At 38.7% G+C, this 14067-nt stretch overlaps 1 protein-coding gene across 2 annotated transcripts; it reads right to left on the reverse strand.

Moving 5' to 3' along the window:
- Positions 1-1461: 1461 nt before the first annotated feature.
- crlf1b (cytokine receptor-like factor 1b) lies at positions 1462-14053 on the reverse strand. Of its 2 annotated transcripts, none has more exons than XM_047375683.1 (9): positions 13942-14053; positions 10951-11154; positions 8882-9160; positions 7944-8073; positions 7615-7787; positions 5722-5879; positions 5115-5283; positions 3372-3553; positions 1462-2620 (listed from the first exon to the last, which is right to left on the reverse strand). In XM_047375683.1, the coding sequence occupies exons 2-9, from the start codon at positions 11006-11008 to the stop codon at positions 2597-2599; spliced, it is 1173 nt and encodes a 390-aa protein (XP_047231639.1). In that variant the 5' UTR covers positions 11009-11154; positions 13942-14053; the 3' UTR covers positions 1462-2596. The 2 variants fall into 2 exon arrangements, with proteins under 2 accessions (XP_047231639.1, XP_047231640.1); XM_047375684.1 differs by having other exon boundaries at positions 3368-3553.
- Between the last annotated feature and the right edge of the window lie 14 nt (positions 14054-14067).

Below are 14067 nucleotides of genomic sequence, written 5' to 3' on the forward strand. Positions count from 1 at the left end.
CATGTGGAATTATATACTGAACAAAAAAGTGTGAAACAACTGAAAATATGTCTTATATTCTAGGTTCTTCAAAGTAGCCACCTTTTGCTTTGATTACTGCTCTGCACACTCTTGGCATTCTGTTGATGAGCTTCAAGAAGTAGTCACCTGAAATGGTTTTCCAACAGTCTTGAAGGAGTTCCCAGAGATGCTTAGCACTTGTTGGCCCTTTTGCCTTCACTCTGCGGTCCAGCTCACCCCAAACCATCTTGATTGGGTTCAGGTCCGGTGACTGTGGAGGCCAGGTCATCTGGCGCAGCACCCCATCACTCTCCTTCTTGGTCAAATAGCCCTTACACAGCCTGGAGGTGTGTTTGGGGTCATTGTCCTGTTGAAAAATAAATGATGGTCCAACTAAACGCAAACCTGATGGAATAGCATGCCGCTGCAAGATGCTGTGGTAGCCATGCTGGTTCAGTATGCCTTCAATTTTGAATAAATCCCCAACAGTGTCACCGACAAAGCACCCCCACACCATCATACCTCCTCCTCCATGCTTCACGGTGGGAACCAGGCATGTAGAGTCCATCCGTTCATTTCTTCTGCGCCGCACAAAGACACGGTGGTTGGAACCAAAGATCTCAAACTTGGACTCATCAGACCAAAGCACAGATTTCCACTGGTCTAATGTCCATTCCTTGTGTTCTTTAGCCCAAACAAGTCTCTTCTGCTTGTTGCCTGTCCTCAGCAGTGGTTTCCTAGCAGCTATTTTACCATGAAGGCCTGATACACACAGTCTCTTCTTAACAGTTGTTCTAGAGATGTGTCTGCTGCTAGAACTCTGTGTGGCATTGACCTGTTCTCTAATCTGAGCTGCTGTTAACCTGCGATTTCTGAGGCTGGTGACTCGGATGAACTTATCGTCCGCAGCAGAGGTGACTCTTGGTCTTCCTTTCCTGGGGCGGTTCTCATGTGAGCCAGTTTCTTTGTAGCGCTTGATGGTTTTTGTGACTGCACTTAGGGACACTTTCAAAGTTTTCCCAATTGTTCGGACTGACTGACCTTCATTTCTTAAAGTAATGATGGCCACTTGTTTTTCTTTACTTAGCTGCTTTTTTCTTGCCATAATACAAATTCTAACAGTCTATTCAGTAGGACTATCAGCTGTGTACTGCATCCACCTCCTGCACAACACAACTGATGGTTCCAACCCCATTTATAAGGCTTGAAATCCCACTTATCAAACCTGACAGGGCACACCTGTGAAGTGAAAACTATTTCAGATGACTACCTCTTGAAGCTCATCAACAGAATGCCAAGATTGTGCGGAGCAGTAATCAAAGCAAAAGGTGGCTACTTTGAAGAACCTAGAATATAAGACATATTTTCAATTGTTTCACACTTTTTTGTTCAGTATATAATTCCACGTGTTAATTCATAGTTTTGATGCCTTCAGTGTGAAGCTACAATATTCATAGTCATGAAAATAAAGAAAACTCTTTGAATGAGAAGGTGTGTCCAAACCTTTGGCTTAGTTTAATTCACAACAAGGCCTGATTACTGCCTGATTACCAGCAGAATCAACAAATCACCTCAGTAGAACCTGTCTAACAACATGAAGTAGGCTAAACATCTCAAAAAGCAACACATCATTCCGCAATATAAAGGAATTCAGTTAACAAAGGAGAAACAATTTATTTGGCTTCCTGACACGTCATGTAAGCAAATAATTTTCCCTCTGATATCCGACAATTATTTACAGAAATAAAGTGCAGAACATCCAGGAAGTCTTCATAAGCCTCTTCCACTGCAGCACACTCAGATCATATTTCTCAGAGACCACATGAGAAAAAAGTTCTGACCCGAACATGCGTCAAGAACAAGGAGACAGTTCCTGCAGCTTGTCTTTGACACATCATCTGGACAGAAATACTTTCATGTTGTGTCCTAGTAATACTAGGAGTACCTTAGTAATTATTTTAAATACATATGCTGCAGTGGGAGGGGGCAATTACTTTTTCACGTATGGCCAGATTGTGTTGGATAGCTTTTCTCTCTTAAATAAAATCTTAATTTGTAAACTGTATTAAGTAACCTTTGCCTGATATTAAAATTTGTCTCACGATCTGATAAAGCAAACACAGAAATCCATAGGGGGGCAAATACTTTTCACAGCACTGTATTGGATATAAACATTATTATAATAGTTTATGTTTTCTTCTGCAGTGTAGCTGATTGTACCAAGTAGCCAGACGAAACATAAGAACAGTCTTTTTTGTAAAACATTAATCCATTCAACAACAAAACATTTGACTCAGAAACAAACCTTAACTTGTCTGATGTACATTTATCATTTCAAACATGAACTTCTACAAAAAAAGAGATTCGTTCACAATTGTGTGCTCTTCCGTATTGATTTTGGGAGCACCTGCACAGCTGCTTAGTTTGCTTAAACATTGGACCGGGTCTGCTGTTATCCAATTCTTTTTTAACTTAGGTAAAGCTTTAATGGCCCAGCTGCAGATCGGCAAATCTTGGACCTCTTATCCGGCTGGGACCATCATGACCACTTGGCTGGTCTTGGATTAAACTCCAGAGCAGGTCAGAGTTCCAGGGTCTATGAATTATTGTCTTGTAGAACCTAAAAAGACAAAAGTGGTTCACACTTGAATAATGTTAAAAATATGTTAAATGTAAAAAAAAAGAAAACCTACTAATTACTCTGTCTGCCTGCCTCTTTGATCTCTTTCTCAGCTCTGCACGTCTCCTAACTCTCTTTTGAGGTAATCAATGAGAGCCTGTCACACTTGGTGAACAAAGACATTACTCAGGAGACAGTTTGTGCCTCAGGAAGCAGAAAAATCTGAGCATTGCTGAGCTAAGTCAGGTAGACTGAAGGTTTCTTGGAGTTCAAGGACTGAGGATGTGGCTGAAGGATCTGAACTCGTCACAGAGGAGCACTTAGAGCTATTTTTGTAAAAAGGGACCTGCATGCCAAGGCAAAACCAAAAGGAGCACATGACAATGGGCTGTTAATCATATGTACATTTTACTCTTTGTTGTGGTCATCAGCTGAAGATCACAAGTTTGCTCATTAAAATATGAAACACAATCAGGCATCTTGACGAAGACCATATCCCTCTTTCTGTTCCCACTTCTGAGCCCATAAAATTTAAACCGCACATTTTTACCTGATCATAAAGCACAGAATGAAACTTCCCAAAGCCAGTTCAAAGGAAATATTTCCTATTTTTCTTGTAAAAATGCTGAGCAGATGGCAAATGGAAAAAAGGCCAGGTCACAACTTCAGCTCAGAGTATTGATGGAGTAATGGGGTGTTTGTAAGGGCATGCTGAAATTCCCACAGAAGAAAAGAGCCTGTGCTTACCGACCTGGTTGCGTGTTTTGTGTGATTTCTGCAGCCACACCCTCCACTGATCGTACAGTTTGATTGACATGCTGTTGCAGCCAGTGGCATGCTTGCGGACCCAGCCGAAGAACTGCTTGAGTTCTCGCCGCAGGGTGGAGTTCTGCTCACTGGCTTTAGGATCACAGGAGCCTCTTTGTAGCAGCTCTGATGGGAGGAAGGAGGGGGAAGTTGAAGAGGAGAGAGACAAGAGAGAGAAGAAATGTGGGAGAAAATGTCAGGAGCATCAAGGTCAGAGTGCCTTGGAAAAGGTTACAGCTTGAATCTTTCCCACTTTGTCACTTTGCAAACAGAAAAGTAATCCACAGTTTTGAAGCAAAAAGAAAATAAGGCTTAGTTTAAGCAATTTGTTTACAAATAAAGTGTGGCTTGATTATGCATTCATCCTGAAACGTTTGCTGCAATTTCAGCTGCAAATCTTTAGCTGTATATCTCTACCCACTGTGCATGTCTAGAGACAAGAAATGTACGTAGACTGTAAAAGACGTCAAGCTCAGTAAGACCTTTTCAAGATCTTGATTTTTACAGGTCTTGCTGCAATTGGCCAGTTAGATTTAGTTCAGGATTTAGCCTAAGGAAAACTGCTGAAGTTGTCCAACATGAAGGAGATTAATCTGCTCTAATGCGAAATTACAAAAAGGTTAGAATCCTCATGTTTATATGCTGAGCTTAACGATACACAACACAGAACAGTTTGCAGTGAAAGCGGCTCTACAACATACAGTTTTATTTTAGTAAATCAACAGCTACAAATCTCCACAAGGCAACTTTCTTGTATAACATCAGCATTTTCGTTTGTTAGCATGAAGAGTGAAGTTAACATAAAGTAAAAAGAATCTGCTAGACTCTATTTAACTTATACATAATTTATGAATAAATAATAAATTCCTAATAGCAGAATGCAAATTAGTGTAAAGGTTAAATCTTGACATGATCTCATACAGAATACATGGTGCTAAAGTGTCTCAGTAACACTGGATCCTTTCTTGCAAACTGATGCTTGAAACTGAGACATGTTCCTCGGTTTAATGTCCTTAACCGACGAGGAGACATGCCACATTTGGGTTTCAGAGAGAGAACGTTGTCATCTGCCAAAATCAATCCTTTGTGGCAAATGACAGAGCCCGATAACAACTTCCTCCCCCTGGGAAGAAAATACCACCATAACTTATGTAGCTCATTATCTGCCCCCAAACCTGCTTCCACTCAAGCTTTATAGGCTCTGTGTGTGCCACAGACTGACAGCCAGCTCAGTAACTAGATCAATCTTTGAAGCCGACAAGAGAAATTCATCGAATGTCCCCCTGGCTCTCTACAGTTCCCTCTAATCCTCTGCGTGGAGATCTCTATCTAAGCAGCAAGCAGACTTATGTTTGGTTTCGTCCGGGTCACATGCGGTTTGGATCTTCCTATGCAGGATGTTTAGTCACGGATAAAGGACGTTTCTTTGGCTTTAATTGCCAATGAAAGGTTGAGTATTAGAAAGCATTTGTTGGTCAAAATCTGTTGGGATGCATTTAAAACCAACTAAAACTGAGTCAGCCAACGAATGTAAATATTTCAAACTAAGTATTTGTTGCAGTCTTTTCATTTAAACATCAGTAGCTATTACTATAAAGTTTCCATAAAGGCAGATCTAGACGGATTTCAGTGTACTCCTTAAGAGGAATGTCTTTCTGTTGAACTTTGTGATCTGAAAAGTGCATACCTCCGCTGGGGGTGGAGGCTGCAGCCGGGTGGCTCCAGCCACTCCAGATTCCAGGTCTCCTGGAGCCAAAGATCCCCACGGGGTTGCTCCTCACCTGGACAAAATAGACTGTCCCAGGCCTGAGGCCTGCCAGCCGGCATGATGTCGGGTTTCCAACGTTATCAACCGCCTGAGAGAGGAAACAACACAGTGATTAAATAAAGGAGAGGTGGAGGATGCCTTCCACAGAAACTTCTTTAAAAATGTACTTGTAGTTCAGTAAATGTTCAGATACTTATAAAATATAACAAGGACAGTGAAGGTCAATATAAAGTCTTTTCTCGTTTCTTCTTGGTTAATCATTTTTTCTAACAGAGAATCAACCATTCTTCTTTTTTTAGAAATATTTAGCAGCCTTGCCTTGAAAACATCAAAGAGGCAGTCTGAAAGCATTACATCTTCAAAACCCATACCCCACACCACTTCTGCTGAGTGGGATCAAAGCCAGGTTTCAAAACAGTGGGATTTAATTAAATTGAAGATTAAAATGAGCAGAAAATTTCATCAATGCTGCCACAAATGCTGAAGCAGAGGCTGGGATTGTTGGACAAGCTGGTGTGTGGATCACCTTCCAGTCAGTGCTGTCCTCTAGTCTGTAGCGGATCTGATATTTGGCCTGAAACAGGATGTCCTTGAGCTCGGTGGGGCTGGTCCAGCGGACCATCAGCTGGTCCTCAAGGATGCCGATACGACTCACCTGCACGTTAGCAGGAGGGTCCGTTGTCACTGCAGGGACAAGGGCAAACATTAGAGACTTTGTATACAGCTCCCTTACAGTCACTGTGCACATGAAAAAAGACGACATTAAAAATCTTAACAAATATTAGGAAATACTGAGGAGGGTTGTTGTGCAGTATTTCTAACATGGACTCTAAGGTGTGATTTTGTTTCATTATTCTGCTGCAAGAGCCATTATTCTTTCGCATTCAGTTTCAATACACACAAAAAAATGTAGGCTTTCCACATCAGCTTTCCACTTCAACAACCCAGAAGGTCCAAAAGTCAAAATCCCATTTCCTAAGGGTACCCTTATGCCTTCTTCATAAACTGCAGAAACATATGCCAAAATAAAATAACATGATAATATAAGGCCTTTATTTCTGTATAACCTGGTCAAACTATGTGAAAAGCACCAAATCTCTACTGTGCTTTGTATTTATTGCAATGAATACTTTTTGTCACAGTAAAACAGCACAAAAAAAAAAAAAAACTAATTTGCTGAACATGTAAAGATCCCAAATATTCTAGATGTGCATTTTATCTTGTCTTTCTACAGTGATCTGGTGGTTTGTGGACTTTGGCTCTGCTAAGTTGGTGCTTCCTGTGAGAGCATGGTGTTCCACATTAAAAACAACAGCCTGATGAAATAATTCAGCTGCTTTGAGGGAGAGGAAACCAGACGAAATAATAAAGAGATAACAGCGCAGGAGACAAATAAGCAGCTGATTAATGATCTTATTAAGTGTCTGTTAGTAAACCTCTGACCAACACATCCGCCGCTGCTTTTACTTCTCATGGGTATCAGCTATATTCATACTAATCGAAAGGATTAGGGAAATCCACCCAGTATTTTTCTACTATTGTTGTAGCGTAACGCAGCAAATGAGTCCCATTTGACCTTTATTTTTTTCTAAATGGTTACAATCTCCAAGATATTGGTTCTGCAGTTTGCAGAGAAGATTTAGTGGATAGAAAATGCTCCAGGTGTCAAGCACTGCTTAAAAGGATGTGGTAGAAAGATAGAGGACTACTGTATGTTAGTGCTTTAGTATTACATGCGGCTCTAAATCTAAAAGCTGTGAATCTGCTGGGCCGCTACCTTTCCAACAAAACCTTTCTGAGAGTGCAGCACCCTGGAAATAAAGTTGTTATTTATTGGCAGCAGACCTGAACGAAAACAAGTGTAAAAGAATAATTGACGAGAGAAAAAAGCCAAAGCAATAAATAAAGTCACACCTAGGCAGACCTGTACAAGCAAGAAACCAATTACACAGAACCTGTCTGACAACATGAAGTAGGTTAAATGATCTCAAAAGCAACACAGGAAGTTATTACAAGGCCATCTTTAAGACTTTGAGACTCCAGATCTGGACAAACTGCCATAATTGATGGCACCATAAGCTCTACTGTCAATCAGAAAGTTGTGAAGGAGAATGTCGAAGCTAAAGAGCACTTGGCTTTTGCAGCCAGTTGAATTTATATCCAATTGAGATACTGTGGCATGACCTTAAAAAGATCTGTTCATGCCTAAAAACCCTCCAGTGTTGTTGATAAAATAAAACAAATCTATGAAGAGGAGTTGGCCAAAACGTCTCCACAGTGAGAGAAGAAACACACATTCCCAAGTTGTCGTCCTATAAGGCAGTTGTTGCAGGTAAGGTTGGCACAACCAGTTATAAGATTTATGGGGCAAAAACCTCTTTAAATAGGAAAAAAAGGATCAGAGAGTTTCCTTACTGACCTACATCCAGAACGTCAAGGGAGCTGACGTCGGAGATAGCTGCGCCCAGCTGATTGGTGGCCTCCACCCAGATCTCATACGGGGTAAAGAGAGCGATTTTTGCTGAGATGTGACAGGAGTAACCCTGCTTCTCTGAGCTGTAATTTTCACACTCAGTTTCTCTTTCATGCCACCTGAAGACAAGATCAAAAAACCCCAAGTCCTTTGCTCTGAAGATCATTATTATATTCTAGTCTGTCACTGTAGCGCTAAAAGAAAGTGATAAACTATATGAATCAGACCCTTGTATACCCGAGGAATGCCAGGCGATCTACTGTGAGCTGCCTCACCTCAGTTTGTACTTTAGGGTGTATTTGGTTGGGATGTGGGTCTCGCCCTGCCCACCCACTCTCCACCTGCAGCTTAAGTCCTTTGCGTTGTGGGACCAGCATGTTAAATTTACTGGCTTCTCTGGAGGCACTGGAATATAATTAAAATGTGTGAAATTAGGTTTAAGCAATCAAAATCATAGAATATACAGTGAACTCTGTCTTTAAAGTCTTCATTTTGACTTTTAAAAAAGAAAAAAAAAACATATTGAAAATGTCTGTTGCTGTTGTTACAGGAGCAAAGAGATAAACCTAGGGTGACAGGTCAAACATTTCAGGTCTGATTAAAGTGTTACTTACTTTATACAGTTTAAACTAACAAAACAAACATCACCTTGCCATACAAGGGCCACAAGTTTTAGAGACAGGTTCTGTTTTGCAGTTCTTATTTGAATGAATTCCACACCTAAGATTAGAGTGCTGCATAAAGCTATTTTCCTGTATTAACTTGCAGACTGATTTCTTTTTAAAGTCACTACCTTGATGGACTTTTTAATAAAAGGGTCCTTGTAACTTTAAACCAATATTTAAAATAATTTCAGCCAATGTTTTTCAGAATTTCTTGCTCCCAGAAATCAACATTACAAGTGGGCTTAAAATGTAGCATCAATTTTCAAGAAGCAATTTCCTTGCCTCTAATTTAAACAATTTCTTATAGTAACCTCACATAACCTTTCTTCTTTTCTTCTTTGTGGACTGCACAACAAATAGTTTGCAGTAGAATTTTTTTAAATCAGAGTAAGATTTATAATTGTAAAATGTTTTTTAAGCCATTTTATCAATATGCAACGATTTCTGTTGGCCTATTAAATAAAATCCCAATAAATACATGTTTGGGTTTGCAATTGAAAAGTGACCAAATGTGCAAAAAATTCAAGGGTAATCAAGCTAGTACATACTGCCCACATAGAGACAAGAACCCGCAAGAATGCGCCCATCTGCTCTGTGACACATCAGGTTGTCTCCAGATTTCTGGTTGGAGCCGTTCAGGCTGTGAAGCTCGATGCTCAGGATGTTGGAGGACACAATGCTGTAGGTACTGCTGGACAGACGAGCCCCGTTGAGAGTCCAGTACAACGAAGTGGCGTGAAGGCCCAGCTCAGCTCCGAGAGTGCAGGTGGCCGTCAAACTAGAGCCAATTCTCATGATGGGATCCTGAGGGGAGATCATGGCAACATCTGGACGATGGAAGCACACCAGGCAAGATTTTCGGATGAGCTACTTTTAGAAATACTTTTCACATGAGCAAGACCTCAGTGCAAGGCTGCTCTGGGTGACCTGGAAATACCTACGACCACCTACGACCACAACTACTTCAAGGAACTTTCAATTTTATTTTCAATGTCTTCCTATTCCTCTGAGGGATAAATCCCATTTCCGTTTGCCGCTCCTCACAATGGGAAAAAAATACACTTAAATCAGATTAAGCCTTACAAATTAGAAAAATCATAAAATAGCTTCTCATCTAAACTTGCCCAGATCTGCAGTCAAAGAAGCAACTGGGAAATATGGCAGCATTTTCAAAAGATTTAGAGTTAATGACATGCAAAACCTAAATATTTCCTTTCTCTAAGCTATGCTCAGTAAAATGTTTCATTCTCCAGAGCAGAAAAACACAATAATTGATTACTTCTGTGTAATCCTTTCATTAGTAGCAGTTTTTAATAGGACGGCAGGCTTTTTGTCTATAATGTTTCATTGGTTTCAGTGTTTTAAACTACAGAGATTCTATGGAGACATGGCCACATTTTAGGAGGAAATCATTAGAGTTGTAAGAAAATGTTTTTTTTCTTTAGAGATCTTTAGAGATTGCAGCCACACTGCAACACAACAAAGCAGGATCTCAGCTCCTATTTATAAGCTTATAATGAAGAAGATTTATGGAGCAACAGCAGTACTAATCAAAAGGGTTCCTCGGGTTTGTGAGTAAAACCATTAAATGTTTTTTTTTTTTTTCTATACCAGAACCCCCTTTAAAGTATAAAGCTTCCCAGTGTGATTGATGGCCATGAAAAACTCTTCCTGCTGTGCTTTTTTAAATGTAACTGCCGGGTTTTTTAAACCAGGCAGCAGATTTGTGGCAGTTATTTATTGTGTGTGTCTCAACACTTTAAAATGTGTTCCTCAATAATAATAATGATAATAATAATAATAATAATAATAATAAATAATAATAATAATAATAATAATAATAATAATGATGATAATAACAACAACAACAATAATAATAATAATAATAACAAATTCAAGCAAAGGCTGTGGGCCAGTTAAGTACAAATATCAAAGAAGATGATCTTAATTTTACCTGAAAAATACAAACAGGTCTTGCTCAGTCATTTACCAAATATCTGCATCTGCATGAATTTATGTTTATCTAAGCAAGAGCACTAAAAACACACTACTAAATAATGTGTCTTCAATAACTTTAATACATGGAAGAGTCCGTATCTTCATTTTTATTCTCAGGATTAACTGTGACATAAAACACTGCTCATTACCTCATACCTGTTGTTCAGGTTCATTAATAATTTAAAGACTGAAGTGTAAATAAAAGATTTTATTATAGCAAATAATTCTGTTTTACATTTTAGAGCTGCATGACGTTATTTATTTAATTTTAATATAGATGTATTGGGGCTTAAATGGATTGTTTGTCATCTATTATTTGCATAAAACCCCACAAATAAAAGTGAAATTATGTTAACAAAGTTTACTGATGTTGCAAAAATTAATTTGCACATTTGAAGTAGCTATAGTGCATATTTAGCTTTTCTAATTAAACTAGTGCATGTGATAATTATTATATGTGAGATAATAATAATGTGATAATGAACTAATAATGAACCAATTAAAAATAATACAAATATAGAAATAACATTATGAATGCTTATCTTATGAAAGATGTCAGTCTGTCTGCAAGCATCGTTGTTTGGAGCAACAGAAGTGAGATAAAATGACTCATACTTACGTGTTAAGGAGAAGACCACATCTGGAGCGAGGAGCAGCAGAAACATGAAGGAAATCATAGTTTATGGGCTGCTTCTCTTTTGTTTTGCTGTGTCTGTCCTCTAAGTTTCAATATCCAGCACCAGATGGATATAACGGAGAGAGGAGGACCTGTACAGCTTCCCAGTTTGAATTCTTATGACAAAGAGAACTGACTGCTTACTGCCTGAAAAACACAAGTTGTACCTTGTTACGTCTTCAGCTGCTGAAACGCTCAGATTCAGTTTCCTCCTCCGACTCAGATCGTTAGTGTTTCTGAGCCTGTTCCCTCCCAGATGCTCACACACCCTCAGATGTTAAAACAAGTCCTTGGCGTTGAGAATGACGACCAATTTACCCAAATTAAACATAACAATTCAATTTATTTATTGACATAAATGCTTCTTTCTGACATGTGGAAAGCAGCCAGGCAATTATAGAGTTTAAATAAACAGCAGCCAGGCTTTTCAGGAATGGTTTATCCCTCCACACCAGCTTGAAGACATTTTTGACCGTTTCATCATTGTAATCTCTGGATTTTGGAAGATTTTTCCTCACATTAACCTCTTGGTTCAGTTTCTTCCACAGATATTTTTAGTATAAAGATTGGGACTCAATGCTGATTTAATGCTCAGACAGAAACAGGCTAAAATCCTGACATTTCTCATAAAGGTCTAGAAATTACAAAGAAATCTGCTAAGTAAAATTTTGAATTTAAAAAAAGGTAGTAAAATAATATTTGTTGTAATGGATGCTTTTTTACTTGTGAACAGAGAGAAATGTGTTTGATTAAGAGGAAAACCAAACGTTTTTATTTGGAATGTTTCATACATCTTAAATTAAAATGTTCTGCTTTGGCATTTGGTAGTTCTATACATTTTTTAACAAAAATGGTGCCTTGTGCATAAAGCTAATTGTAGACATAGAGTGACATTTGTTTTTGAAAACAGGCTGTGGGCATATTAACTCTAACATAAACTAATCTGAGATAGCCCTTTACTTTTTTAGAGCTTACTCTGGTGCCTCTAAGACACCAAGTTTTTGGGTTTATATTTGCTAGTGGGAAACTCCTTGGAAATGCATGGTCTCCACATATTGTTCCATGAATTTGTTTTATGCCTAAATCAGTCTTGGTCACTAGCATTCTGGCCTCCATCTGCTTTCAATTGATGGGTCATCAATTGTGTCATTTTATTTTCTCAAATGTGCTACGGGGTCTTCTTCGGGTTTTTAGGAACAAACTGGTTTTCAGATGCAAATTAGGTTATTCTCTAACTCTAAATTGCCCATACCTGTGAATATGTCTGTGTATGGTTTTGTATTCCTGTGTTGGCCCAGTGACGGAGTATTGAATCGTTCAGGGTGAACTGTGCCTCCTCCTTCTAGGACAGGTTTCTGTCCCCATGGTGATGTTGCTCAGATTAGGCAATTATAAACAATGATGATAGGATGGATGGATGGATGGATGGATGGATGGATGGATGGATGGATGGATGGATGGATGGATGGATGGATGGATAAATGGATAAATGGATGGATGGACCAATTGTGGTTCTTTAGAGGAAACAGGACACCCACTCATAACTGCTCTCAATGAATAGAAGCAATTAACTACAATTTTCGTGAAGATAATTAATGCTTTTAGGTCAGATTTCTGCATAAATACAAAAAAAAAAATTTAAGAACTTTAAAGTGTAAGTGTATGTTAATGTTTACGTTATTTGAAGACTTTTCAGGCAAATGGCATTCACATGCAGCACAAATCAGTATACAACAAACAAATGAATTTAGATATGAATAATACCATCTAAATTAATACAATGCAATATAATAAATTAGTTTAAAATATAATAATACATTGTAAAAGGGTTGTACTGTTCCTATGGGTGCTCAAATTCTAAGTTATGTTAGAAATGATAAAAATAAAAAAAAATACAGCACCTCTGACACAGATATGTTCAAAAAATCTTTTGGAGTAACTCAGCCATAGTTATTGCAGTATTTCAAGGTTTGGAGATTTTTGTTCACCTCCCTTACCTTTCTACTTTCTGTGGTGGCAAGATAAACGTGTGTTTTCATCCAGCCTTGTTGGCAACATTTCCAGTTGTTTTAAAACCTTTTACATGTTGCCCCTTTGACTGTATATATTATCAAATTTAGTTCAGTTGCTATTGTAATGATTTTTCTGATATAAGAAGATTAACATACGTAGTTTGTTAGGCTCCAAAGACCACTCATTTTCAGTTTTGGAGATATAATTGTTTTTAAAATCTCCTGCTATTTAAATGAGATCATAACATCATACGCTTTAACAAGGTTCCTTGGTTTTTGGAAGAGAAACAGGCCCACAGCATCACAGATCCTCCACCATACTTAACAGTGGGCATTGCCTTGTTCTCCACATAGTCATCCTTGCAAGAGATATAACTTAGAGATATAACATGCAAGGACCGCCAATGTATCTAAGTTATGATCCTTCTCACTATGTATAGCAAGCTATAGGGCTTCATCCAGGCTTACTTTAAACCTGAGTAATTATTCCTGGGATTGCGGTAGATATGGTCAACTACTGGTGAATACAACATTTCTTGCAGCCTCATTTAGAACAATGCAGATCAAATGTACCTTATTTGAAAAGGCACTTCTGTATGTTGTTCCCACATTAAATAATGCGGACAGCATGTGAGCCACATCATTTCATGGAGCAGGAAGTCATTTGTTACTAATTAAAAATAAATGTGGAGACGACTTTATAATTATAAAATAACAGTGTGTTCTCTCATTGCCCTCTCGCTTAGAAGTTATGGAGGAACTGTTTAAAAAATGTATTATTTTTTTCCGTCTAGGATCATTTGTTTTAGCTTTTATCTTTTTAATTATACTGTTGTCATCATTACCATCATCATCCATACGTAGTTGATCAACTGTCACTAGGACACCGCAATCTGTTACCCACTGCTCGCCCTTTACTTACATCTTCTTCATCTTCGTCAAAGTCATCAGAGCCACATTATGCACTGCAGTGGAGGCTGCGCTGCAGGTTCAGTTTAAAGAGGAAACGGCGCGTGCGTGCGTGGAGGATGGCGATGATGCTGCGCGT

This window comes from Girardinichthys multiradiatus, chromosome 9 (assembly GCF_021462225.1).
Source record: "Girardinichthys multiradiatus isolate DD_20200921_A chromosome 9, DD_fGirMul_XY1, whole genome shotgun sequence".
Taxonomy (NCBI): Eukaryota; Metazoa; Chordata; class Actinopteri; order Cyprinodontiformes; family Goodeidae; genus Girardinichthys; species Girardinichthys multiradiatus.